The sequence below is a fragment of the Cinclus cinclus genome, chromosome 18 (assembly GCF_963662255.1).
Source record: "Cinclus cinclus chromosome 18, bCinCin1.1, whole genome shotgun sequence".
In the NCBI taxonomy this organism is placed as follows: Eukaryota; Metazoa; Chordata; class Aves; order Passeriformes; family Cinclidae; genus Cinclus; species Cinclus cinclus.
Genome location: NC_085063.1, coordinates 7,073,366 through 7,100,842, shown reverse-complemented (window position 1 = coordinate 7,100,842; position 27,477 = coordinate 7,073,366). Strand labels below are relative to the sequence as shown.

General features: G+C 46.1%; 1 protein-coding gene across 1 annotated transcript; it reads left to right on the top strand.

Moving 5' to 3' along the window:
- The first annotated feature begins 1,103 nt into the window (after positions 1–1,103).
- Positions 1,104–25,784, top strand: SLC13A3 (solute carrier family 13 member 3). Its single transcript, XM_062504851.1, has 13 exons — positions 1,104–1,214; positions 10,228–10,493; positions 10,824–10,987; positions 15,429–15,495; positions 16,227–16,412; positions 17,304–17,429; positions 19,706–19,801; positions 21,527–21,631; positions 22,610–22,707; positions 23,977–24,089; positions 24,375–24,536; positions 24,875–25,012; positions 25,599–25,784. The coding sequence occupies exons 1-13, from the start codon at positions 1,104–1,106 to the stop codon at positions 25,782–25,784; spliced, it is 1,818 nt and encodes a 605-aa protein (XP_062360835.1).
- The last annotated feature ends 1,693 nt before the right edge of the window (positions 25,785–27,477 follow it).

Here is a 27,477-nt window from a genome sequence, read left to right as displayed (position 1 = left end):
CGGGAGCACGCTCCTGTCTCTATTGCTGATTGTACCACCACACTCTAATTTCTTGTTCCCTGTGTGCCAGTGATTCACGGTTTGTATAAGGGGGACGGGGATTTCTCACGTCTGCTTTTTAATCCAATGCATTTGACTCCAACTTTCTCGATGATCCAGAAAGAAATATCAAGGAGGAGTAACTCTCCAGAGAGCTGATTAATTGTGAAACGGGGAGGTTTCTCTGCTGAACATGAGTTTTATACATCTGTCATATATGGCACTCAGAGGATGCTCATGAAGTACTAAGGGTGTTTCTTTGCTTTCCCATTTTTCTCCCCACCACTCAGCTTTGTTTAGCCTTCAATTCCAAGAATCCAGGTGGTGCAAAAAGCATCTCCCTTGGCTTTGATCTCTTCTCATCTTCATAGTGGAGCACCTCGGTTTCCTGGGGTGTGTGCCTCTCACTGCGCTCAGACAAGACCGGCAGCCTCGGCAGCACCTGCTGAGATTCACTGCGGTCAGGAGAGGGGATCCTGTCCAGCCCCACATACTCCCCCATTTTCTTTCTGATGATCCCGGTACAAGGCACAGCTGTCAAGAAAATCCACCCTCGGAGTTAAAATTGGGCAGCTTTTGTGTTTTCTTTTTGACTCTTGAAGTATCCTTAAGGTCCAGCCTGATAGGACACCCAGGGTACAGTCATATGCTCGTCGCTTGTTTGCTGGGGCTCACACTTGTGTGAACCAAGACTTTGCCCCTTGCTTTTCTGCTATTTCCCATGGCTGCGTCCCGCTCCGCACCACTGACCTTTTGTTTGGTTGTGTTTGCTTATTTTTAATAAGGAAAAAAAAAAAAAAAAGAAAGAAAAAAGGCTGGGAAATGATGAGATGGGGGAAAGGAGGGGGGATATAGGGGCCGTATGAAGGGCGGGCATAGGGGATGGGAGGCGGTGTAGCGGGGCGCAGTGCGTGGGGCGGTGCGGGGCCCTTCCCGGTGGGCGAGGCGGGGCGGAGAAGGGCGGGGGGGTTCCGGGGGGGCTCCGGGGGGTCCCGCCCATCGGGAGGGCCGTTCCCGGGGGGATAAAGCGGGTGCGCGGCGGCGGATGCGGCGATGGGCGCGGGATGGCGGCGCTGGGGGCGCTGGTGAAGAAGGCGTGGAGCGTGCGGAGGTTCGTGGTGCTGCTGTGCGCGCCGCTGGCGCTGGTGCCCATCCTGCTCAGCCTCCCCCCCAAGGTACCGAGCACGGGACACCGGGTGGGCTGGGGACAGCAGCTGCGGGGCGAGGGGCACGGGCACCGACAGCCTGCGGGGAGCGGGAGAACAAACTGGGGACCCTGCCTGGGGACCGAGCGTGCGGAGAGCGGCGGTACGGGCTGGGAGCTGTGGGACACGGAGCGGGGACGCAGCCCGGGCGCTCCGCGCCACCGCCTGCCTCGGCAGCAGCGGCGCTTGGCTCTCGGGAGGGTCACCCTACTGCCTGCCAGGGCTTGTCCGTGGAGGGAGGGGATAGCAGAGCGTGGGCTGCACAGCTCCTCACCCTTCTGCGACAACTTCGAGCGCGGATGGAGGGAGCATCCTGCGGCCACGGCGGGCTTACGGGGGAAAGAAGGGATAGATAACGTGAACCTGTGTTTAATATTTCTTATATAGACGTTGGGAGGTAGGAGGACCGTATGGTTCAGCATCAGCTCGAGCCCAGTGGCAGCAACTAGTGCCTGTTGCTGGTACCCAAGTGCTCTGTAGTTTTTATCAGTAGTGCCCAAATGGCATCTGGGGAAACTGAGGCAAGACCAGCATCACCCAGGGCGGGGCTTGCAGAGCTGGGGTAGAAGGTAAGTGTCCGGAGCTGAGAGCCTGCCCGGCATCGCTGTCCCATCCCCTCAGCGATAGGAGTGGCAGCGGGACAGGGACCTGTCCTGCTGTTTGTGCTGCAGAGCTGCCAGGGGGACCCGAGTGGCGCCCACACCGCTGTGGGTGACTCCCAGGGCGACCTTTGGCGCTGTGTCTGAAAAGGCTTTGCGTGTAAGATAAGTGCTGGTTTGTAAATGTGGAAACCGGTCTCCTCTTAAGGTTTGTGCTTCAGCATGTGATGAGCTGCACATAAAGCAATCTGTGGCAAGAGTTTGGGGACTGGAGGGTTCTTTCTTTTGGCTGTCCTACATACGCAGCTCTTGTGCACCAGGAACCTCTGAGCCTCGGGTGGAAGTTCACGGGGCAGTGAAGACACTGTGGAATTTTGCTCCGTTGACTTCAGCGCAAGCAAGATTTCACTGTCATGTTCTGACTCAGATTCATTTGAGAATGACTTTTTTTAGATTGCAAAATAAGTAATGATCTGTACATAGTGAATAAAAAATAATTCAGGTGTTGTAAGGACGCAAAGTTGGCCCTTAGTTCTGCCTGTTCAGTGCTTGTCAGGTGAGACCTTCTTGTTTGAAATACAAAATGCACCTGTGAAATTAAAAAAATAATATAGATAGACCATTGCTTTATTTAGTGACACCATATATTAAGAGAGATATTTCTTTGGATTTAATGTCACTTTTTTCCCTCTGTTTTATATTATTGGCTGAGTTATGAATAGTGCTGTGTTAAACGTCTGCCTCAAGGAGCAGAAAACATATTGCACAACAGGTACTAAATTCCCTTGCTGATTCATAAGCGGATAGTTACATTTCTACATTCATGGTCAAAAGCTGAACAAATTACTTCAAGTGTATTTACTAGCATCTTGTTTGACTTTGGCACTTGGTAAAATTGTGAGATAGGATTATAGGTGAACCCAGTGCTGTGGGAAGGGCCTTGATCTAGGTGCTCTGTGTGCTGGTAGAAGTGTGTAGTGTCACCCAGGTTGTACTAGGATTTGGAAGTTCAGGAAAGGGAATTCTGTATGTGTACAGAATTAAAAAGTATCTCTGTGGTGTAAGGGTGCTGCTCACACCCAGTGAGCTGGTAGCCCACTCCAGGGTGCAGTCCATGGAGGACCTCATGAACAGGGTGAGCTGATCAATGTTGTTTTATTAAAGAAAAAGTGGTGTTGGGAAGGTGGAAATGTTTGCAGCTGAGCTGGGCAAAGCAGGAATACAGCTGTGGTGATGGAAGGAGACCCTGGCAGAGCTGGCTGCTCACCTTGGGGGTCTGTTCTTTATTCTCCACGGGCTTTAGAGCATCAGAGGTGGTAGCTGTGACACTGACTGGTACCTGTGCTGCTGCCTGTCAACACCTGGATGCTCACATGAGTGAACCAATGCAACATTTCAAGCAAGTCCAACTGCAGCTTCTCTGGGTTCTCCCAGCGTTTGGCACGGGGGGGAACCTGTAGCTGTTAACTCCTGTACACAGTTGTATCTGTTCATGTTCAGGGGTCAATGATTCATCCAGGGTTTCGACACAAAACTCTCTCACTTGTTCAAGAAGAAAAGAAACTTGCTGTTGCATCAACAGGGGATTAAGTTCTGACGTCTGGAGCTTGCCTGACCCCCGTCCGCAGCCTGAGCCGAGAGGGGCTGTGGGAGAGGAAGGAGCAGGTTACACTTTTAACCATGGCGTAAAAACACCAAGGGGGAGGAACAGGAGAGGGGTCAGCAGGCAGGGAATCAGGGGTGGCAGAGTGTGGAAGTTGTCCTGGCATGTGATGCTGGAGGCAGGGGTCAGGCAGGCTGGCCTGACATGGGACTCGAGCCCAGCGCTCTCCTGGGCAGCCAGGTCGCGAGAGCTGCTGCAGGTGTCCAGCAAGAACTCAACTGACTGGGCTGCTGCTGGACTTACTGGGAGCCTGTCCCGGGCAGGGCATCCAGGGACAGCAGGCTGGGGCAGGAGGAACTCATGTGTGATGTGCAGTCAGTGTAACAACCGTGATGCTGCTGAGTGCTTGTGCATCTGAAACGTGGGGGCATTGGACAAGCTGGAGAGCCCTGTGCTCCTGCTGAGGTGGTTGGGATGCTGCTTGCCAGGGTGCAGGAGAAACTGGTAGGACATGAGAAGCAGTGAGGCTCAGCCTCTGCTGGTCTCAGGTTGAGCCTTCCCTTGCAAGAATGTGTCTTACTTGCCTGTGCAGTAAATTCTTGCTCTGTCGATGCTAAAAATCTGTTCTCACTTCATGTCACCATTTACCTTCTCTCTACTGAGACGCTCAGCAATTTTAATCTCTCAAGGGATTTCCACAATAAAAAGCCACCTCAGCTTTTGGTTCAAGGGCAGCATTTCACTTGGATCTGGGGACCAAGAAATCCTGACTTAAAGTTGATAGAACACAAAGGATGTGGCTTCCTGGATTATTATACCCTTTTTTGAGTGATACCTTGTGATGTGGGTGCAGTGGGATTTCCAGTGAAACCCACACTTTAGTGATGTCCCTCTGGAAACACAAAAAAGGAAAATCATCCATCAAGTCTGCTCTTGCTTACTGGTGATGGACTCCAGCGTCCACATCTTCAAGCTGTGATTAGAGCTTATGCCAGCTGTCACTCTGCAGTGGTTTTTCTCCAGATCCCTATGTGAGTCCCTTCACAGAGGGATGGTGACAGGACTGGCACTGCTGCTATGTTAATTGCCCTTGTTTTTAATTGATGGCCTCTATAGGTGGTAGCTGTGTAGAGGGAGGCTGGTGTAAATGGTTTTGACTACAGCCTCCTTTCTGTTAAATAGAGAAATGAAATTTCTGCTTTGCGGGTGCATTTGCTGAGACCTCAGGGTGTGCTTCCCAAGTTGTGTCTGGAACAGTGGTTTGTGTCCTTCACATCAGGCAGCAGAAGGAAATACTCTGTGTGGAGCCACTTCCCAGGAGCCAGTTCTCAGCACAAGGGTCTGTGTGTCACCTCACGCTCTGGTTGCTGCTGAAATGGTGAATATTTGTCCTGTGAGTGGAAGTGCCTGCGACCCCCCTGCTCGGAGGGCTGTGAATGATTGCAAAGAGCTGGGGCAAGGCAGGAGGGGCTGGAGGAACTGTTCTGCTGGAAGGGGCATGGGGGCACTTTTAATGAGCTGTGCAAAGAGCTTGTTCCAACAGCTTCTAATGAACTCAATGTCTACAGCCTCTTGGCGTGGTAACAGCTGAGGCAGCCAAATCTGCTAAAAGAAGCTCTGAGCAGGCAAATAGGGCCCAGTGCCTTCAGAAAACAGACTTGACTTCCTCGGTGGCCATAAAGCAATTTAAAATTAACTTGGATGTGATGGGTCCTCCTGGTTAGAACAAGGAGACTTTAAGATCTTCCAGAAGAAAAATGTCATCGCTTGCACTGGAAAGAAAAGAGCTTGAAGGGCGTCTTTGTGGGCAGAGAGGTGACAAAGGGGATGGGAGTGGGTTGTCCTGCACACTGTGGGGGAGTTGGATTCTGGCTGGAGAGCATAGCAGGAGCATGGATAGGTAGGGAACAGTCTAAAGAGCACCCTGCCAGGAGAAATAAGTGATTGTAGCCTGATTTTACATTTCATACACTAAATCAATCTCTGCAGTGTTTGTATGTGGTGATTTGGGGAGGCCAATTTCACAAAACTCGAAGCAGTGGCCAATTAAAAGATAAGAGCAAGAACTTCGGTGGGGAAAGGAGGAGATAACTGGAAGTACATCCTCTGAGAGCTTCAGTCCAGAGAGAGGACAAGCCTGGCAAAGAGCAAGCTGGTACTGGAAGGATGTGAAAGCAGCAATACTTGGGTTGGGAGAAAGGGAAATCTTTACTGACAAGAATCAATATTAATTGGAAAAAATGACTGCATATCAAACATGTCTGCCTTGATTCTTGTCTGTATCTGCAATGATTGACTCAATGTTTGTAAAGGTCTTTTCTAAACTGCTTGTTTCTGTGGTTCTATGGAAAGAGATGTGGAAGAACTGAGGAAGAAATCCCTGGGCAGGGTGTTGAACATGAATGTTGTGATCTGTTGCCAGATGGACAGTGCAGAAAAAGCCACATTCAGTGAAGCATTTTTGTTCTAGACTGAGCAAAGTTCTGATAGAGCAATCCTACTGCAAAAGAAATTGACTGATAATAAATATTTTTACTGTGACAGTAACTAAACAGAAATTTGAAATTGTGTATATCTAAACCTGGTTTCTTTAAAATCTGTATGTTCAGACAATGTTCATACAATAATTTTGCAAGAACTGCCTGAAGAGTTTGTTGTGTGCCAATAAACTGGGTGTATTTCTGCAAGCCCCAGTACAGATGGAGATCACCAGGGATGCTGACCACATGGCTGATCTGTAGCCTCCCTTGGGAAGCATTAAAAAAAAAAGGAGAAAAAAAAAAAAAGGTGGGAGACCATAATGTGTAATTAGCTCAACACATCTACAGGACTGGCTACCCACAGCCAAGGTGGTTCATGTGGTATTTGTGTGTATGGGATGTGTGAAAGTTGGCAAGAGCAGTGAAGAGTGTACCAGTTGCTGTTTGTTGAGTTAGTGACTTTTTGCCACACACTCAATTTTGCCCCCTTTATCTGACTTCAGCTGTCTCATTTTAAAGCAGATTTTTAATTTTTTTTTTGCCAACTATAAAATACCTCAAGAAGTTCACATAGAAGTGTTTAATAAGCTTTATGTCATTTCAGCAGAGGAAAATAGATTCCCTGAAGGTCTTGCAGCTTTGTGGCCCTGTGTTACTGGCCCCTTTGTAGCCACTCTGCAAGCAGCCAGCAGGAGCAAAATGACTCCACTGACAGGGAGGCTGGTAAACAGGGCTTGGGTTGTGTCCAGATTACATAATTCTTGCAGGAGCTGGGTTAGTAGAAATCAGATTCACACGTCCATCCTGCTGGAGAGCAGGCAGTGAGGCAGGTAGCACAGTTACAGCTGTGACATGACAGCATTCAGTGCTTGTCTTTTGCTCCAAGTAGTTCTGTATATCACAGGTAGGATGGTTTATTTTGTGATAAATGGGATAAAAGGGGCTTGAAAAGCTCCAATTCAGCCAAAAATCTCTCTTGGTATTGCTCTCAAGGTCCTGGAGGAGCCCTGTCTGCCACTCTTTTACCTGGTCCTAGGGTGGTTACAGGGGGAGCCTGTGTGGCTGATGGGGCTGTGATGACCATGCAACGTTCAGGGGTTGATGGAGAAACCCCCAAGTTTGGCAGTGCCAAGGCAGGGCTGCTTTGAGAGCCGAGTCTGCCTGGAGGGGAAGCTGTGGGCACTGGGTCTGATGGGGAACAAGGTCCAGCTGAAGATCCTGGTGTCCCTCTCAGGCTGGCAGGGGGGACTGGTGGCTGTGCCTGTGTCTCAGTGCTCTGCCTGGCTGAGCCAGCCCTCCTTACCTCACCCACATTCCCTGCCAGAGCCTCCTTTCCCTGGGGCACCTCATCTGCCCTTCCTGGAGACCTCCAGCTCTCCTGTCCACAGGAGACAACCTCATGGCTCGGCTTCCTCTGCCATAGCTCAGCAGGTCCCCCAGGGTGGAAAATTCCCAGTGCCTTGAGTGTAGCAAGGACAGGACCTGTGTCTGGAGGGGCAGAGGTCAATCCCAAGGCTCTTGAGCAACAGGAAGAAGAGCTGCTGCAGTCCAGAGCCACAAGTGCTTTCCTGGAAATCATTAAATGGTACAAAAATAACCTGATCACAAGATCTATTTTAAAGTTCATATGTGCCACCATGAACTTTGATAGAATTCTGTTGAAATATATGAATACAAAGCTGCAGGGAGATAAAAGAAGTAGAAGGAGTCTTGACAAGGATGCAGCCAAGGGATTGAAAGATAAAGATGATGTGGAGGTGATGGTGTCACACAGAGCAGCAAGTTCATCTCAGCCTGTCCAGGGGCACCCTTGGCCACGTCCCTAAAGGCTCATCCTCCTGCAATTGTTAGCATTTCTTGTTTGTGTACTAACCAAACATACTAAACACTGGCAACATCATTTAATTTGTGTTTGCAAAATATCTTGAAATCAAAAAGCTTTCAATATCATATAGAGTTTGGTTCAATTTTGTTGATGACTTTTTTGTTTTTTCATTCTGGGGAATGCTTGGTTGAAATTGAAGTTATTGTGGATTGGTCTTGTTCCTTTTTTATTCAGTGGTGTTCTTATCTCAAAAACCTTTTCAATATAACTGCAATTTGTCCTCTTTTAGGGTGGAATAAATTGGATAAACAGCACTGCAGCTTTCTTCAAGTGGTCTCCTGTTGATTCATATAGGTTTAAAAAGTTCAGGGAAGCCTTTCACATAGCAGTTCTTTCTGCCCTGTTTCAGTTTTATCCCTTGGCTTTTGATCTTGCAGTGGAGTTATTAGATTGAAGCTGTCTCTCATTGCTTTGTTTTCCAGGACATTTTCCATACAGTGGAGAATAAATATCCATTACTTATAATTAGTTTTCTAAATTGTACATCATCTATTTTGTAAAGTCAATTAAAGCCTTCACTGATATGCTCTTGTATCATTGTTAAATATTTTCAGTTGCTCTACTCCTGTAAAAGCCGAAGTGTCTTTATTTTGAAGTTGACTTTGGTGCAACTTTCCTTGCAGGAAACTGAAGAATATTTTGCCAGTGGAAGAAAAAAATTATCCATATGACCTTGGGAAATCAAATGGAAAAGGGCTTAATGAGAGCAAAGCTATTTCTTTGCCTATAAAAGGAACCATAGTAAAGAGGAATTATCAGTTGGCACAGAAATCAAATCACTAATCTAGTGGCAAACACTTTAAAACAGGATTATTTATTTTTGTAAAGTTTAGCACTGCCAGGTTTGCAGCTCTGGTCCTGCTGGTTTGGGGGAAGTGAAGCGTGGGGAGCCCATGAGAGCTTCCAGGTGCCAGGGCTGAGCTGAGCCTGAGGGTTTTGCTTCACACACTCTCATAGATCATTTTATTGGCATCTAAAATTAGGTCTGAAAGTGATCTTTAAATCCCAATCTTGGGCACTTCATTTGAGGCACTGACACTGCTACAATTAATGTATGAAAAAAAAGAGAGTTACACTCAGTTCTGCTGTGTTTGTGTTTCCAAATTCACTGAAGTGCTGGGGCCTTGCTAGCAGGACCCCTTATGAATGCAAAACCTGGGTGCTAAAAGAAAATCGGGAGTTCTATCATTTTGTCTACCTTTCAAACCCTCACTTGCAGATGTAGTGAACAATAAATCCACGTTGGCTTTCACTTCATTCAGCCCAGGCCTGCAGCAAATTGCTCGTGGGTGAACAGGCAGGTGCTGGCTGTGCTGTACCTGCTCTGCTGCCTGGCTGAACCCTCAAATGATGTGGCTGAGACCACACTATCCCCAAAATGGAGCTCCCCGCTGTCCCCAGCCCACGCTGTTCCCAGCCTTGGCAGGGAGCAGAGCCATCCTCTCCCTCTCAGAAGCCCAGACTCAGTCCAGGGGAGGAAGGTCCCAGCAGAGGGACAGAGGTGCCTTTGAGTAGCGATTCAACCTGCTCAACTAGCTGGAGAAGTGATAAAATAAATAGTTCTGTGGGTTCCAAGTGATTCTCAGCTGTTATTTATAGCGCTGTGGGCACTCAGCCTGTGCTTGCTGACAATATCCCTGTTCAGCCCTGCTGTGGCCCAGCCCAGTTCTGTGCTGGGCTCTCCCATCCCGGGCTCGGGGCCGCTCTCCTGACCTCCTTCCATTGCTCATTATTTTGGCCGTAGTGACAAATGGGTTTGGTCTAGTTTGTGCCTCCTGGGTGGATGGATGAATTCACACTGTGGTGTGGGGGCACTGGGTTTCTGCCAGCCTTGGCCAAGGCCGGGCGATGCCTGCCTGCAGGAAGTGCTGTGACACCAGGGTGCTTGATTTACTGATTTCCGTAGGGGCTGGGATGAGTTGCCATGGAATACGTTCTCACAAATCTCTTGGGAGACGCTGATCCAAGAAAAGAAACCTTTCTGTGCGCTGCCTATTGCAAATCTGTGGAATGTACATCTCCCAAGGCTGTTCTTGCAGAGCATGCCCTGTGGAAGTTGGAGGGAAAGCACAAACATTAAATGGGTCAGACACCTGAGCGTGGTAGCAGAAATACCAGCCCTGATTCAACACTGTGGGGCAGTTCCTGCTCTCCAAAGGTTCCCTGGTTGATGCCTGCGAGCCTGTAGCACATGGGAAGATCAGGCAATGAAGGAGGATTTTGGGTTTTAATGTGATCTTAGATCAGTCCTGAAGCCCTTGCACAATGTAGGGGAGAAGATGCTGTACTTGATGGAAATTTTTTGGGAGAAGTATCCTTAAGGGAGTAACTGGAGCATTTTGCTTCTCTGAGTGTGTCCAAGTGACAAGGTGTCTCTGTAATGCCACATCTCACTTTTCCTCTCCTCCTTTTGCAGGAAGGAAGATGTCTCTATGTGATCCTGCTGATGGCCCTGTACTGGTGCACGGAGGCGCTGCCCTTGGCTGTGACAGCTCTGCTGCCCATCGTCCTCTTTCCCTTCCTGGGGATCCTCCCATCTAACAAAGTTTGCCCACAGTACTTTTTAGACACCAATTTCCTCTTCCTCAGTGGTTTAATCATGGCCTCGGCCATTGAGGAGTGGAATTTACACCGCAGGATTGCTCTCCGGGTCCTCATGTTGGTGGGAGTCCAGCCAGCCAGGTGACTATGGGAGCAGGGGGCTCTCCATGGGGGATGTGAGCTGCAGGTGCTTGGGAAGAGGCTCTGCTGTGCTGCTCCTACACTGGGGGCTGTCCACACCCCCTTTCCTCCAGCTTCTGTGTTTGTTCAGCTGTCTGCCCTTGGGCCAGTGGAGCACAGGGAGAATTGTTTGGTTCAGCCCCATACTTGTGCTCCATCCAGTTTCAGGAGGGTCATAGAATCCTTTTGGGTATTGGTTTTGTTATCTCTGCATGTGAGCTTTTCCTCCTAAAGTGTCAGAGAACTTGCCAAACTGAAGAAATTCAGCTTTTCCTTTTTTCTCTCTTTCAGACTAATCTTAGGGATGATGTTGACAACGTCTTTCCTGTCCATGTGGTTAAGTAATACTGCCTCAACTGCTATGATGCTTCCAATTGCAAATGCAATTTTAAAAAGCCTCTTTGGGGAGAAAGACACATCTAAGGATATGAACAGGGAAAATGAAGAAAACCAAGGTAACTGAGACAGGGCAGTAGTATAAGCCAGCTGAGGTCTGCCCTGCTGCTCTCAAACCTGCCCCATTTTGTTGACTTCACTGGCACAAACACCATTTCCTTGGCTTGCAGCTCAGTCCCAGGGCTGGTCCCACTTCACTGCCCACTTTATTCCCATGGTGGAAGAATACTGGCAGAAAACTCCCTTTTATCCTGCCCCTTCCTCATGTCACGAAGGAGGCAATGCTTATGAGTGGCCTGGAAAACCACCAAGGGGTGATGCCCAGCCAACCTGCTCCGTAAACCTGCTGCTGGCACAGGGTGAAGTCCAGCTGCGTGGGACAGCGGTGGTGGGGTTTGCAGGGATGCTGTGGGGATAGCTGGAGCCAGGGAGGGCTGTACATAGGGCGGGTGATGAGTGCTGTGAGTTGGCAGGGCAGGTCTCTCCCTGTGGCACACAGAGCTGGACATGTGTGTTCTCTTGTTTTCCTGTTTGTTCACCCATGGAACTGGAGCCTGAGCTGGAGGAGAAAACAAGGATTCAAGGGAAGGCTGGCAGGTTAAATATCTGTCTATGAAGTGCTTTGTGATTTTTTTTCCATCTCGATGCTGCAGTTTGGTGTCGTTCCTGAGCAGGTTGGGGATAGGTCAGGGGTGTGTGGCCAGGTAAGGCTTTCCTCCACCCCTCTCTTCACAAGCCATGTACCAGAACTTCGGGCTTCTGGCAGACAGTGATGAGAAACAGCAAACCAGAAATGACATCCCGACATCCCCTTTGCAGCTGTTGCTGATAGCTGGAGGAGTAGTCACAGCTTCTTCTGCTTCTTCTTGCACTAATTGGTAATTCATCTGCCTCTGTGATTTAATAGCAATGGCTTCTTAGTTCCTGCTGAGTCCTAAGGCAGATAAAGGAGTCCCCAGAAGACTCTAACACGTGCACACTCTAATAAAGATAATTAATCATTCGTCATTGATACTTAGCAATCATGAGATATTTGCAATCCAGGTTGCTTTATCATGTTTGCTTTATGAATTTTTGACTGTTCACATCTATTAAAATCAAGCCCACTGATTTCCTTGCTATAATTTCCTGTTCTGTGTTTGTCAGTCTGATTTGAATCTTTTTGTCCCCAGCCTCTGAAACTGACTGTGTAGTTGTGGCTGTAAATACAGTAGAGTTTGAGAACACACAAAAGGAAGATTCAACCCCTTGTCCTAGGCACTATTAAGCACAGAATTAACATCCTTGACTCACAACACTTGCAGTGGTATGAGAAACCAGAAAAGGCAAGGGAGGGGCATGCACGTAGAAGAATGAATAAAGTGATGCTTTGCATATCATGTGATGGTGTGATGATGGCTTGTTTTTTTGGGGTTTTTTTTTGTGTTTTTTTTTCTTTGAGATAAAGGCTTTAAAAAGTTATCTATGATAAAACTGTAGGAGGAATCACCTGTAAAATGTACAACTTTTTGTACATAAAAATCTGTATTTTCATGTAGGCTTTTTATTTGAACTAGACTCATCCTTTGCTGTAATCTTTCTGAATGGATGAGCAAAGCTGAGTTCTTGAAGGAAGCTCTAAATCTGAAGTCAGTCAAAAGTGATGAATTTGATATTACACTCAGGAGTGGAGATGTGCAGATGAGAAAAAGGTATATTCATAAATTTCATAGTTTATTAAATGTTTCTAATCTATCTGTATTTTGATCTGTGCATCAAAAAAGACAGATTTATTTGTGAAGGTAGCTGTATGTGGAAGAAAACTTCTACAATGGCATGTGGTAAGATCAGCCTGCCAACTGACTTGGTTTCATAACACTGTGGTAGAGTCCAGGAGGCTAAAATATATTTGGATGACGAAAAATAACAATTTAAAGTGTAATAAAGAATATGTGACTCTTCGAAGCATTTGGCTTACAGCAAAAAATCTCAGCAAGTGTATGAAACCAGTTTTGTGTAGGACTTTTCTTACACACACACACAGCCTGAATTTAAGTGATCTCTGATCAGCTGATGACACTTTTTTTTTCCTGATGAGAGAATCTCAAGCTTCTGATCACTTATGTCCATGCTCAATCATGTGGACAGCATGTTATAGATCAGCAATTATTTTCATTCTTGTGCCACTGACAGCTAAAACTGGGTGTAATAATTTGTTCACTTTAACATGCTTGGCTGCTGATGAAAGAGAGCAGGTAGTGAGGTTGGGTGGCTGAAATCCCAGCTGGTTCTCGTGGATCAAAGCAGGGTTAGAAATTTGACACCAACAGATATTTTTCAGCTTCTAGAACTTTCCTTTTGGAGGTGGGCCCTGCAATTCTGCCTGACATCTTCAGAAATAGGTGTATGATAAACTGGAAGCTGCTGTGCCTGACCTCTCTCCTGCTTCTGCCCACTAACTCATCATTGGCAATATTTCATTTCTCTGAGCATCTTTAACATCTCCCAGTAAAAATCACCTTCTTAGAGAATATTCTGCAAATTCCAGATAAACTGCGTTCAGTGCTTGAGGTGTAACTGAGTCACAGACCTGGAAATTATGTCTCTAGAGGGGTAGGTGGGAAATGTGCATTTTTGGACACTGCTGCCTGGTTTGACTGCCTAATCCCAGGCAATGCTGGCAGGTAGAGGCCACAGCACTGTTGCCTGCATCCCTCAGTAGGTGGAAATACTTCTTTTCATGTCTTCTTAATCTTTTAGAAACAGTAAAAATCTCGTTAAAACAAAAATTATCTAGGAAAAGCATTTCTGCCTCTAGGGTATATGAGGTATTTTGCTGAAATGGCCACAGAATCCTCATACTGCTCTGTGAGAAGTGTGTACAGCTGGGTCCAAACTCTGGTATCTTTGGTCTCTTCTGACGTATGGACCCATAATAATTTTCAATTCCTCTTTTACAAGTTTCATAGGAAGAACTCTGCAGCAGGCCTGGCTTTCCTTTCCATGGTTACCTTTGCAATCCTTCCTTGAAAGATAACTCACAGATGGTCCTGCCCAGCTGGGCTTGTAGACTGAGTTTAGCAGGGGAAAAAAATTAAGAATGAGGTAGAATGAAATGTTTTTGCAGAGGCAAGACTGGGCTTGAGTGGGACAGAAGTGTTCAGGCCTTTGGGCTAAATCCATTGAGGGATCAACAGTCAACCATGGGTTAATGTTCATCCTTCTAATTACATCCCTTCATCGTGGCAAGGTTGGGATGAAAGCTCAGCATGTGTGTGTCCAAGGCAATTAACTCCAATTCAGTAAATTAGCGATGTGTAAAACATGACATTGCAAAAATCCTTGGTTCACTGAGCTGCAGTGAGCACGGTGCCTTTGGTGCACACGTGAGTGAGTCCAGAGACTTTGGCCACTGGCTTCTCTCCATGCTCTAGATCTCTAGGTCATATTGGGTGGAAGGGGGTTGGGTTTTGGGCAAGAGGAGTGCGAGGAAATCTGGGGATTGCTTGGGTGGCAGTAGCAGGAATTGAGCTTTATCTGTAGCTGTCTGCAGAGCACAGGGAAGTGCAGGCACACAAACCTCTGGACCCAAAACCACACAGAGAGGACAAAGAAAGGCAGCAGAGCCAGCAGGGGTGGGGAAGGGCCACCTGGGCTGAGGGTGGATAAAACTCACAAGTGCTCCAGTCCTGTGAGGAACATGGGAAAAGGAGTTTGGTAGCACAACTTCCAACCTCAAGCCACGACCACAAATGCCCTGAGCCTTAATGTCAGGTCTGTTAACAGAGAGTGATTGTATTGCATTTCCATTTTTTGATTTCTGAGTTCTCCCGTGGGTTGGTGTGGTCAAGTGGTGTGAAGTTCCCAGTTTACTGGGACTGGCTGCTCAGCCTGTGGGATCTGTTGTTTGTGGAAAGGATGATGGGTTTGGAATGGTCCTTCTTGTCAAGGTGGCTTCTGGAGGACCTGGTACAAAACTTAATCCCTGAATGTGTCTCACTCTTGTCTTTAAAGAAGGAATGACAGCCTTATGGTGACTGCACTAGATGTCTGCAGGGTGTAAAATTGTCACCCCATGGGAATGAAGCTCAGTGACAGGAAGTGCTCCTGCTATGCCTTGGGGAACCTGCCTTACAGATAAAAAAAAGTGTTTCTTCCTATGAATGACTTATGATTAATCCTCCCCCAAAACCCATGATTTGGTAAGGGATGTCCTGGAAGTCTTGGCAGTGTAAGAAGATCCCGAAGGCCAGCCTCTGGCAAAAGCTGTAAAGGAACTAGGTGTCTGGGTGTTGGAGGAGAAGCTGGGTGCTGTGGTGGGGCTGGAGCCGTGGCAGGAGGAGGTGGGCTCCTTCATCCCTGCCAGGTGCTCCTGACCCCATCCCCTTGGTGTGAGCTCATCCTTCATTTGCACAGCCCCTCTTCTGCAATGGTAGTTGCTTCCTCTCTCCCTCTGTTTGGTTCAAGGAGAATTTTCTAGATGCTTTGAACTGTTTTAAAGTCCTCATCTTTCTTTTTCAGCATGTTTACAGCAGAATAAACTTTACACTGTGCCAACTGAGATGCAGTTTCTGGCAAGTACTGAGGAGTAAGTTAACTATAAAGTTTGTATTAGAGAGTTGAGAGAGAATTGTCCCCTGAGCTAGACCAAGTGTTAGGAATTTGAAATTCAATCATTGCAATGTTTTGATTATATCGAACATCCCAGTCACTAGCAGCCTGATGATAAAAACCCTCCTCTGTGTGTCCAGCATCCCTCTGCATGTCCAAATCATTACAGAGGTTTTTGTTTAGCCACTGTGAAATCATAGCCAGAGGTGTCTCCTGCTGGGGATTTGTGCCTTGGTTTCCTCAGGAACATCAAATGTGTGAAGCCCATGATGCAAAACCCCTCAGGATTTACACACTGCTGATGGCCCTGCTTTGATAACAAGGATGGGGAGGAAGCATCTTTTCAGGAACACAGGAATAGATGTTTCTTTCCTCAAAATCCATCAAATTTGAGTTCTTTTTCCTTTTGGCAGTCCTGTGGACTGCATGCTCAGCGTTACAAGCTGTTGAGGGTCTGGGCGAGGCAGAGGCACCCCCAGCTCCCATGGATGGGTCTGAGGATGCTCTGTCCTCTGCAAGGCTCACAGTCCTGTGTGGCGCTTCACCAAGCAGACCCCTCTGCAGCACTGAGCTGCTAAGGTGTCCTTGAGCACACTGGTAGCTTGGATTTCTAAAAACTGGGAGTTTTCCTTCTGTCAAGGCTCTGAAGTGGTTGCACTGTATTTAAACCAGGGCTTTCACCGGATTCTCTTTTGGACTATTTTAAAGCAAAGATCTGGCGGAGGAGAAGGAGCTTTCCAGTGATGCTCTCTCAGACTTAAAGAAGGAGGAGGAATACAAAACAAACATATGGAAAGGTTTCCTCATCTCAATCCCATATGCAGCCAGCATCGGAGGTACAGCAACGCTGACAGGAACTGCACCAAACCTCATCCTGCTGGGACAGCTGAAGAGGTATGGGAGGCTGTCCTGGGGATCCTTGTAAATCCTGCAAGACAGAGACACCTTCTTCATCCCTGTAGGAAATTCCTTTCTGTGCAGAGTGCCGGTTTGGAAAATTCATGCCCTTCCAGAATGTTTTGGGAAATGAAAGCAGGGAGTGCAGCAGCCTTAGACTTAATAAGCAGGTTTGCAGCAGGCAGGCAGGCTGGCAGCCAAACTGGGACATGTGTGCTTCACCTCTCTGATGCTTTTAAAACCATTGAATTTAATGGGACTTGACTCCATGCCCACAATTAACCTGGTAACTGTTTTGATGAAGCACACTATCTAGTGCTTCGTGAGCAATTATAGCTACTGCTTTGTGGGGGAAAGAAAAACAATGAACGCACCACTTCTGACCTGTTTTCTTAGTCATAAAAGATTCCTCCTATGTGCATAGGAACAGAGATTTGTGCCAGCCCAGGTGCCCACAGGTATTTCTTACTTCTGCTGACCTCTACAAGAAGTACATGCAGCCTGTCCTGGGCACTGCAGCATCCCTGCAAGGTTCATGTCCAGACTCTCCAGCAGTTTCTGTAGCAGGATTTAATCCTGGGTGTTCAGGAGTGTCTTTGTATGAAGGCATTGGCCACCTGGAGAAGATTTCCAGATCTTTCCTTGCAGGCTTGCACAGCTGGGCTGGGTGAAATGAGGGTGTCAGGATGGCCTGGGAGTTGTCCCAGCACAACACTCCTCACGTTTCCTTAGGTGCACATAACTCCTAAGGCAGCCACAGGGATAGTTTTTAAATGCACAGGGGCAGGTTTGTGGGATATTCACTGCTGATTTCAGATGCTTGTTTACCCATGGATGGAAGGGTTGCTTTCCCATCGTGCATTAACTTGATTTTTCCCATTTGCTTAGTTATTTTCCAGAATGTGATGTGGTGAACTTTGGTTCTTGGTTTATGTTTGCATTTCCTTTAATGCTGATTTTTCTTCTCATGGGATGGCTATGGATCTCCATCCTGTATGGAGGAATTAACCTGAGGTAGGTTGATATTCACGATACATATCTATAATCTGGTTATATCAGCATTATTAAATACGTATTCATCATGCTTCTCATCCTAAATCTACTGATATCACTCAGGATCATCTCCTGGAAAGTGGGGGAATTTACAACTAACTCAAGCAGGCCATAACAAGTCATCTATTTTTAAAAAGCTGATATACAATAGGAAAGTTCTAAAGCTATCTCACAGTTACATATACTTTAGCCAAATGAAATGTGTGTACAGAGTATGTATTATATTCTTTCAGTTAAATGTATAATTTTTAAAGGTTGTTTAACTGCCTGACCTTGGCTTGTGGAGGGCAAATGGCAGATTTTTAATGACAGAAGGAAAAGCAAGATCTAACTTTGAAGACCATGATAAAATCTTTTTTTTTTCCCCATAAAAGAGACAGGATTTCTTCTTAGGGCAAAAACCTGGGTTTGGAACAGATTACCTCACAACAGGACTTAAATTTCACAACAACATGTTAATCTGTAACTGAGAATAACATGTTTTTTCCAGTAAATATTTGCTGTGTGCACAACCTAAAGAAATTGCAGCACTGCCCTGGTGCTCATGTGGAGACCTTCTTCCCTCTCCACACTCTCACAAGTGACAGCAACAGAGTCAGAGCCTTGCTTCCTCCAGGGACCATACAGAATTTGTAATATTTAGAAAAGCCTTTAATTGTTGTTTTGACTTTAAAATGCAAATGTGGGGAGAGGGGGAAAAGGAGAACAGGTGTCCAAATATTTACATTGTCTCAGACATAGGGAAAAAAAAAGATCAATGGGAAAGTTTTGATCCAGAAAATGCCAAAGGCTTGTTCTTAACTTGCTGGTGGGGTTTCTCAGGAGGCTCTGCATGCTGCTCTTGATGCTTGGCTGGCTCCCACTGCTGAGAGCTGTGCTGCTCACATCGTGTGCCAGGGCTGGTGTGCACCCCAGCCTGAATCCCCACGTCCCCTGGTGAGGACTGGGCATGGCACAGCCTCAGCCCCTCAGGTGAGAGAAGAGCAAAGCCCCTGGAAGGCAGAGCTGCTGTGGTGCTCAGGGAACATGCTGCTCTGTGTTTGCTTTGGCTCCTGCCCCCAGCACAAAGCCTGGCTGTGCTGGGAGAGCTGGGCCAGCACAGATACCAGAATTCCCCCGTGGTGACAGTGGAGGAGACCTGCAAAGCTCCACAAGTACAGCCAAGGCTCCACAGGAGCCTCTGGGGATGCTTGGAGATAATGGCTGGACCTGGTCTGTGGGCAGGTCCTTGGTGTCTGCAGCAGGGCACAGGCAGGTGACGCTTCAGCTTTGCTTGAGTCCCAAAGGCAGTAAAAGGATGAGGTATGGGCTGTTAATAACACCTCCCAAAAAACAAGAAGATAAAGGGCCAGGAACCTGAAGTGCAAGATCATGAAGAATCTTGAAGATCTTGAAGATCAACCATTCGTCTATATAGAACATCCAGCCAACATATCCCTTTGAAATAATAAATGAATTAAGGAAGGGCAGGGACCAAGGGATGGGCAGAAGCATCTGATACAGAAATTTGGGGTTGTAGGTTTAATCAAGGTCACAGGCAGTGTTAGAAACCAAGTTCAGTGTCATGGGATGTGATGTGCACATGGGAGATGGAGTGCAAGATATGAATATATCATTTGTATGCACATGCTACAAAGGAGCAAACTGTGTGCAGTCAGTGCAGCCAGGCTAAGAGGCTTAGCCAGGAGCACATTAACATTCCCAGCCACTTAGAAATTCTTCACATTTTTGTTGATCCTCAGCAGCATCCTGGAATCACCCAGGAAATTACAAGTGACTTGAGAAATGAAGGGACAGATTAATTTTGTGTGTTACCCTATTCCTAGTCATTCTGCCCAAGTAGGTAACTTGCTTGGAAGGAAGACAAGGAAATCCTGCAATGTTGGAGCTTTCATTTGGCAATCACAGCCCGTGCTGGAGGAAACAGTTCAGAATATAAATGAGAGGAAACTTCCTCACCTCTGCAGGGTCTCCTTTGTATGAATGCAGAGACAAAGGATGTATAAAGACTTATTACCTTTATCTCAGCAGAGATTTTTGTTGTTAGTCTTCATAATTGAAGATAACACAAACTGAGCAGCCAAAGATGTGCAGCTTTTTGAACCTTGAAGAGCAACTGCTGGAGAAGGACACAGAGTCCTGCCTGTGCTGCATAGAAAATGCATTATTTCCTATGTATCACTTAGGTCAGAGGCATGTAAAAATGCTTGTAAAAATGTAATTGTGTTTCTTGGCAGGGGCTGGAAAACAAAAAAGTCAAATATAAGAGTGGATGCAGAAGCCCGAGCCAAGGAGGTGATAAAGGAGGACTATCAGAAACTGGGTCCAACAAAGTGAGTTGTAAAGTTGGGATAGAAATGAGAAAGAAATTAAATTGTTTTGGAAATACCCTGTTTTAAGAGTGGAGGACTGTGGGGAATGGAGCTTTTTAAAGAAAATTATACCTGTATTTCTACTCAGTCTGTTTGTAACCTGCTGAACTTTGCTTTTTGCATGTTCCAGCCTCCTCACCTTTGCTAGCGTGAATAATTGCAAATAGCAGCTTGCACTCAAATCTTCTGAAGAACAACATTCCTGTTATAGAGGGAATTCATGCTGGGTTGTTTAATTAGTCTTTATGATTTTTCTGCTCCAGGAACAAGCCCAGTTCTGTGTGTGTTATTTGCTAACCAACACAGGCTGGATTTCAAAGGTTTGTGCATACCTGTCCTGCAAAGCAGTAGGCATTTGCTCAGAAGGCTGGTGAATCATATTATGGATATGAATCATATGGATTGTGGATATACTTTAAGAAGTCTTAAAGCTCAGAGAAAGTATACTGAAAGAAGTCAGATCCATGCCATGGAACAAATTACTTTTTCTGAATAATTCCCTCAACTATGCTAGTCAAGTGAGGAAAGTAAAAGCTGGTACAAACTGCCATGATGGGGATTATATTTTGGAGTAAGGCACCAGCAGAAAGAAACATGAGTTTAAGAATTCTGAAAAATGCTAAAAAAAGGGGGAAGTAGGAAAAGCTGAGTATCTCCAGAAATCCAGCCCTACATATATCCAACAATCCACTGATATTTTAGGCAGCCAAGGCTAGTGAAGATCATTGAACCTGTAGGGTTTATCTTTAAATGGTCTGTGTTTTCCCATCTGTAAAATAATATTTTCATACCCAGGGCAATGCTGTGAATATCCAGTGATGTTTGTGTCGTGCTATTGACATTGTAATTATTTCTGTTGTGTGGAGCATGGAGTGGTTCTTCAAAGACAGCTCGCTGTGCCTGTGCTGTAAATGAAAGAAATTGGTTTATTTGTTCCATTCAGTACATTATCGAGCAGCCTGCAAAATGTCTTTGAAAGAATCAAAGTCCCACTTTGAGATCTAGGAGTGGGAAAGTGCATTAAGCTGAGCTCTACCAATTTGATTAGCAGCCCCATAACTGAAAATCAGCTCAAGCAGTCTCTTCCCAAGGGTTTATATGCCCTTGCTTGTGCTCAGAGAGATTTTAAATAGAATTTCGAGGCATCATCTTAAACCTTGGTTAAACCTTAACTCCACTAGATACTTAGTGAATGATATTGCCTTTTACCCTGCTGTTTGTCATGTGTCTAAGGGACAGCGTTTAGATTCTGACCTTGGAGGAATTTGTTCCTGCTGTCTCATGTACAATTTGAATCTCAATTATCCTTTTGTATTGCTTGAGCTGCAGTGTCACCATCCCTGGCTGCCATCCTGGAGGGACAAGGTCAGAGGAATGACCATGAGGAGCTGCTTGGCCCTTCCCCTCTGTCACACCCAGAGAGTTTCAGCCTTGCATCCAGCTGTTGTGACATTCCCGATCTCCATCTCACCTCTCCTTAATGTCTTCCAATAAGAGACTACTGCTGGCAAACACCAGTATTTGCAAATAGATTTGCAATCTGTTCCAGTGTTTCACTGTAGCTGTTTTTAGAAAATCAGCCTCACTTCTCAGCCAGGATGCTGCAGCAGGAGCTGGATACTTGTCCTAGCTTGGATTCACCCCTTTAGCATATCAGCATTTTAACCTCATTTCTTTTCATTTCAGGTTTGCAGAACAGGCAATTTTCTTCTTCTTCTGCATGTTTGCAATCATGCTGTTCTCCAGGGATCCCAAATTCATTCCAGGTTGGGCCAGCTTGTTTGCACCAGGGTAAGACTTTATTTTCATTCCACTCAGCCATTTTGCAGTAACATTTCCCAGTCACTGACATTCCTGAGTTTCTGATTGTGTTGCTTAACACCATTACTCAGGTTTCCTGGAGTAAATTAACTGTGCATCAAGTAGTAGAGCCAATGTTGCTTTTTCTCTCCCCTAGAGGAGGTGCATGAAGCTAGTGGGAAGTTGTTATGTGTCTGTTTGAGGCCATCCCTCAGATTTAATGTTGGGAATGCTGTTTATAGGCATATTTACAATGAAATACTGAGTCCTTTAGGCAGTCCACTGATTCCACCGGGTCTGAAGACTGAAGGGAGATGACAGGAGCTGATTCTGAGTGCTACCCTCTCTGTTTGCCAAGTTTGTGTCCCCTGTGACAACCATACCTTGTGAAGATGAATAGATACTGCAGTTAGGGAATGCTAAAGCTCAGAGAGGGTGTTGTTATTTCTTAAAAGATCCTCATAGTTTTGTGGGTTATTTTGAAATAAAATCCTAGTTTGATAAATGGATAAATGTTTCCTTAATATAATAGTTATGGACCTTTTCCTCATCAGTTAATACTCCTTAAATCTAACACATGTTTAAGCTTTTTGCTGAATGGAGCTTGCCCTTCACCTGACAGAGCATTTTGCAAAGACCTCATATAAATAAGATGGTTTGGGCTCTGTCTCTCTTCCTCCCTGCAATAGGCTGAGGAAACTCGTCCTTATAACTCTGCATCAGAAAACCAGAACATGACTGTGGAGGGGATTAAATCTTGGTTTCTACTTCTGTAGAGCAGCTTTTCTGGGGGTTCACAGGCCATGGTGGAAATGTAGCTCAGCAGGGCATTAAAAAAGAAAACTGTGAACAGCAAGCATTGTTCAAACCTGAAGGAAACTTGTAATCTTCTTTGGTAAATCCCTGTTCTCATAAACTTTGTAATTCTACAGGCTTGTGCTTACAAATGTTTCTGCTGCTTTTGGACAGGTTTATCTCAGATGCAGTTACAGGAATCACCATCGTGATTATACTGTTCTTCTTCCCTTCACAAAAACCTTCCTTCAGGTGGTGGTTTGACATGAAAGGTGAGTAGGAGACCCCTCCAGGCAGGAACTCTGAGCTTGCCTGTGTCCTGGCAGAGCAGGCATGGGGCAAGAAGCAATGCTCTCCTCCCTTGGAGCTGCAGCAGCAGCACTGGCTGTGTGAAGCAGTGTGGCCTGAAGGTGCCATTTGATCCTAGAGGGGCTTTTTTTGTTGTTGTTGTTGTTTTCGTTTGGTTGGTTTTTTGTTTTGTTTTGTTTTGTTTTTTTGTTTAATGAAGTACCAGCAGAGGTTTAGCAGTCACTCCCCTGCTGCTGATGGCAGGAATGACTCAGTTGCTCACATAGCTGCCAGGGTTGATGCCATGGTGGGATGAAGTGACCTGAAATGGGTGCTCATTTACCCCATTTACATCAGGCAGACCTGATGGTGGAACAGAGGTTTGGTGTCTGACTTCCCAACAGCTCCTGTCCCCTCTGAGAGGCCAGAGCTGGGCTAGTTCTCCATTCTCAGATACAGGTGCTCTTCCTCAGTTTCTAGAATTCTTTAGAATTTGAACTCCCAAGCTCAAACTCCCCAGCAGGTTTTGAAGTGTTGGGTTGGTCTTCTTGAGTATCGATGTAATACAAATTCTAATTCATAAATTGTTTAGAATAAGAGATGATCTGAATGTGGAGAAATAGCTGATGAAGGCCCTTTGTGGATGGTGGAGCATTGCCTGGGGTCTGTGGGAACAGAACAGCAGCTGCTCTGAGTCATGCACATTTGTTGTGTTGTCCGTACACAGGAGGATGTTTAATCAGGCCTCCTGTGGATAAAATATGTGCCCTTTTTCAACAAAAAAATTCAGCCCCATTAGTGCATCCTTCCATACAACAGAGCTCACTTTATTATGTATTTAAAAATGGCTTTTAGAGGAGATGAGCTCTCCACTGTAAAACTCACTGGCCTTTGAATGACAAATGGAAAATTAATAACATTTTGTAATTCAAATGGCAGAAAATTTCCTCGTTCTATGGACCACCATCTGGTGAAGACAATCTTCATGTCTGTTACAGAGAGATATTTTATATTAAATCAAGAAAGCCTCAAAGAAAACTTTATTGCTTGATTTTTTTATTTTTTTTTAGTCTGATACTAAGTTGAATGCTCCTTTAGCTGGCTCACTCAAGACACTCCATGTGTATTTGATCAGCAGCTCCTGGTCAGTGAGTTTCAGCACTGCTGTCAGACTCATGATATCATTCAGTCAGGCCATGACTGATGCTCCTCCTCGGGGGGGTGTTTGACACAGGCTTTTCCTCTTTGTCCAGCACCAAACACAGAGACCCAGCCCTTGCTGACTTGGAGGAAGGCCCAAGAGACAGTGCCCTGGAACATCATCCTGCTGCTTGGAGGAGGCTTTGCCATGGCCAAGGGCTGTGAGGTGAGGCCCATGTGGTACCATCCTGACCACAGGGTTGGATTTTATCAGGTTGTCATTTGGCATTCTCATTTGGCTTTGGAAAACTTGTATCGATGGAGTCATCACACTCACAGGACGTATTTCTCAACTCCAAGTGGCAGCAATTACACAGCACGTAACTAAGGAGGGCACAACCCCTTGCAAGCTGCTTGCTGCGACACACCCTGAGAACAAGTTCTAGGAGAGGACCAGGTCCCTGCAGGCATGCAGGAGGATGACTCCTGTTTTTACTCTCCCCTTCTGCAGGAGTCTGGCTTGTCTGTGTGGATAGGAGGCCGTCTGCATCCCTTGGAGGGTGTGCCACCTCCCGTGGCTGTCATCCTCATCACCGTTGTCATCGCCTTGTTCACGGAGTTTGCCAGCAACACTGCCACTATTATCATCTTCCTGCCTGTCTTGGCAGAGCTGGTAAGGTCCTCCCATGGCAAGACCAACTCATCCTCTGCCCCCTCCTTTCCCTGCCCCTTGGGTAGGCAGGTTTGTGTTGGGTCTGTGCTGGGACAGGCACTGGGTAATTTTCCTGCTCCTGGGCTTCAGGCTTTTCAAAACCCTTGGGAGCAACAAGCCTTGTAGCATAAAGTGGGCACTGAAGGATAATAATCCTTCAGATTTTGAGAGATGTGATTATTCACTACAGAGTGTGGGATAGGCCTGTGCACAGTGCACTGGATAGTTGCATCTTTTGATTGATCTGTTGTCAGCTCAAATCCCCAGGGTCCAATTTCTGTTCCTTTCTGGTTTTCCAGGCCATTCGTCTGAAAGTAAATCCCCTCTATTTAATGATACCAGGAACTATAGGATGCTCCTATGCATTCATGTTGCCAGTCTCAACACCTCCCAACTCAATTGCATTTTCCTCTGGACATTTGATGGTTAAGGATATGGTAAGTTCCTTTAGATACATGAAATGATGAAAACAATCAACCTGCATGTTTAAAGAAAGGATTTTTTCTGCACTGTTAGTACCTCAATATGTAATAAAATGAGAAGACAGAAGTCTGATACCGTTCTCAACAGTGTTTGAAGGCACAGGATGGAAGGAGCTTGTATGAAGTTGAAATTTGAAGTCACCATGGCTCCAAATGTTGACAAAACTGGTCTTGAATGTGCTCAGCACCCCCCAGCCCCTTGTCTTGTTCCTCTAGTATCAGCAGCTCAACTTTCATAGGTTTCTGGATGCAGGAAAATTTCCCCAGCCCAGTGAAATAAATCTTACGAGTAAAATTAGGCTTAGTCCCAGTTCCTGCTCACATTCCTGAGGCTAAACAGATGTTAATGTTTTTGATGGATCAAAGCTTGGTAAGCAGCTGCAGAATGGCCTTTGTGGCTTTAAGCCTGCTTAAATGTTGCTAATATTAACAGCAATTAAGCCTTCCATTTTTATAATGTTTGCATTCAAATAACTTCGTGTTTCACATGCTGTAGATGTCCAGTCTAAACTCAACAGCTGTCTTTGTATTTCTTTTGTAGGCAAGAACTGGGTTGCTCATGAATCTTATGGGAGTTCTGCTTCTTAGCTTGGCTATGAACACATGGGCCAAGAGCATCTTCCAGCTGGGGACCTTCCCTGCATGGGCCAACATCCATGCAGAAAATGCCACCTCACTTGTGACAGCTGTAGAAAATGTCACTTTAAGTGCACTAAATAAAATATGAACAAAGCCACCCCCAGGGAAGGACTCACTCACTTAGGACTAGGGCACTGGAATCGTCCGAGTTTGCGCAGGAGGAAAAGCCACATGGCCACTCACACTGTGTGGGACCTTCTGGTTTAATTTTATTTTTAGAAATTCTGGTCAGTGTCACAACATCCATTTGTTATTTTCTCTGGAGATCTTTCCCCACCTTTTGGAGGTACCAATCCGACTCTCCCAGAGTCCTTCTGTCACAGGTGGTTGTTAACTGGACAACCCATAAGCACGGAGCATCTTTGGGTAGATGCCTGTCCCCCCATGAGAGCTGACGAGCCTTGCTGCTCTAGCTTCTGATACCCTACCTCGTTTTGGAAAGCAGCCCTGGCAACAGGGTGGAGGCAACTGGATTATTTATGTGCAACCCAACGTGAGTGAGCGTATCAGAATCTGGCCGGGGAGAAGGCGGCGTGGCCGGGGGCTTCTGGCAGGGTGTAAGGCTGGGGTCTCATTGCTATCTCATGAGTAATTCTCTCATGGAGGATGAAGAGTATTTCTTCAGGTTTGTGTGTGAAGGGATGACTCAGGAGATGTGTAGGTAGGACTCGGTGCATTGCTCCATGCTTTGGAAACTGGAAGGCCACAGTTTGTTCCCAAACATGTTCAATGTTTTGAAAACCCGGGACAGCGATTGCTGCCTGGTTCTTTGCACTGAGTACACGGATGAGGGTTTTGGGACCAAATTAATTTCTGATGTAACTTTGGACATCAGTGGTGTTTCACCATTGGTAACTGTGGCCGGTCTTAGGTTTGTGAGATTGACTCACTCACAAATGACCCACTGAGTCACAGGTCAGTGGACAAGTTGCATTGGAATATTATTGACATTTCTTAAAAATAGGCTTTGATTCTTAACATCTTTTTTAATCAGATTGTTTGGGTACTTTCAATGAAAGCATTGGAAATTGACAGTGATTTTAATCACCGTTTTATCCGATTATTTTTATTTTATTTTCTGTAAGAATATAAAATATTGAACTTAAATAATCAGTCATTGAAATAGATGATTGAATGATAAAGGATCTGATTCTTGTCATATGGAAGCTCAGTGACTGGATCCCTGTGCTGGGACCGGTTTCTCTGACAATGTAAACTGGTGGAGCTGACAAGATGAACTGGCCTGGGTAGGGTTCCAGTGCATCCCCCTGCTCCTGTGCTGCTGATAACCCCCAGGTGGGAGGGCTGGCAGGGAGATGTTCACAAGCCACAGCTGCTGCTGCAGGTGTTACCCTGTGGGGGTTACCTTGGGATGATGTGGCAGGTGGAAACTCGAGGGGGTTGAACCGAAATCGCCAAAACCAATTGAATGTGGAACTTTGATCAATCGAGTTAAAAGAAAAAAAAAAATCCTTAATGTTCCAACAAAATCCTTAATGATTGTGAAAAACTTAAAATAAAGCACGTTGGTTAGCACATCACATGGTCCTGTTTGCTCTGTAGTTTGAGGGGAGAAAAGCAAAGCCTGAGCCTCCCCCTGCTCCAGCTTCATCCCTGATTTGGGCAGTGGCTCCCCAGGAGGACTAGGAGGGCAGTTAAGTCCTGTTAAGCAGCAGAGCAATGGGAAAACCCTTGGCCCAGCATCTCAGGGCAGCTCTGCCAAATAGCCTTTGAGCATACCCCAAATCCCTGTTCTGCTTGGCTGTGCTGGGTTTGGGCAC

What these genes read in the sequence shown, in the direction of transcription:
- SLC13A3 (XM_062504851.1), top strand. Translation starts at nt 1,104, where the DNA reads ATGGCGGCGCTGGGGGCGCTGGTGAAGAAGGCGTGGAGCGTGCGGAGG. An exon ending in CAGAAACTGGGTCCAACAAA is followed by an intron (nt 19,802 to 21,526) that starts GTGAGTTGTAAA and finishes TTTTCATTTCAG; the next exon opens with GTTTGCAGAACAGGCAATTT. An exon ending in ATTTGATGGTTAAGGATATG is followed by an intron (nt 25,013 to 25,598) that starts GTAAGTTCCTTT and finishes TTTCTTTTGTAG; the next exon opens with GCAAGAACTGGGTTGCTCAT.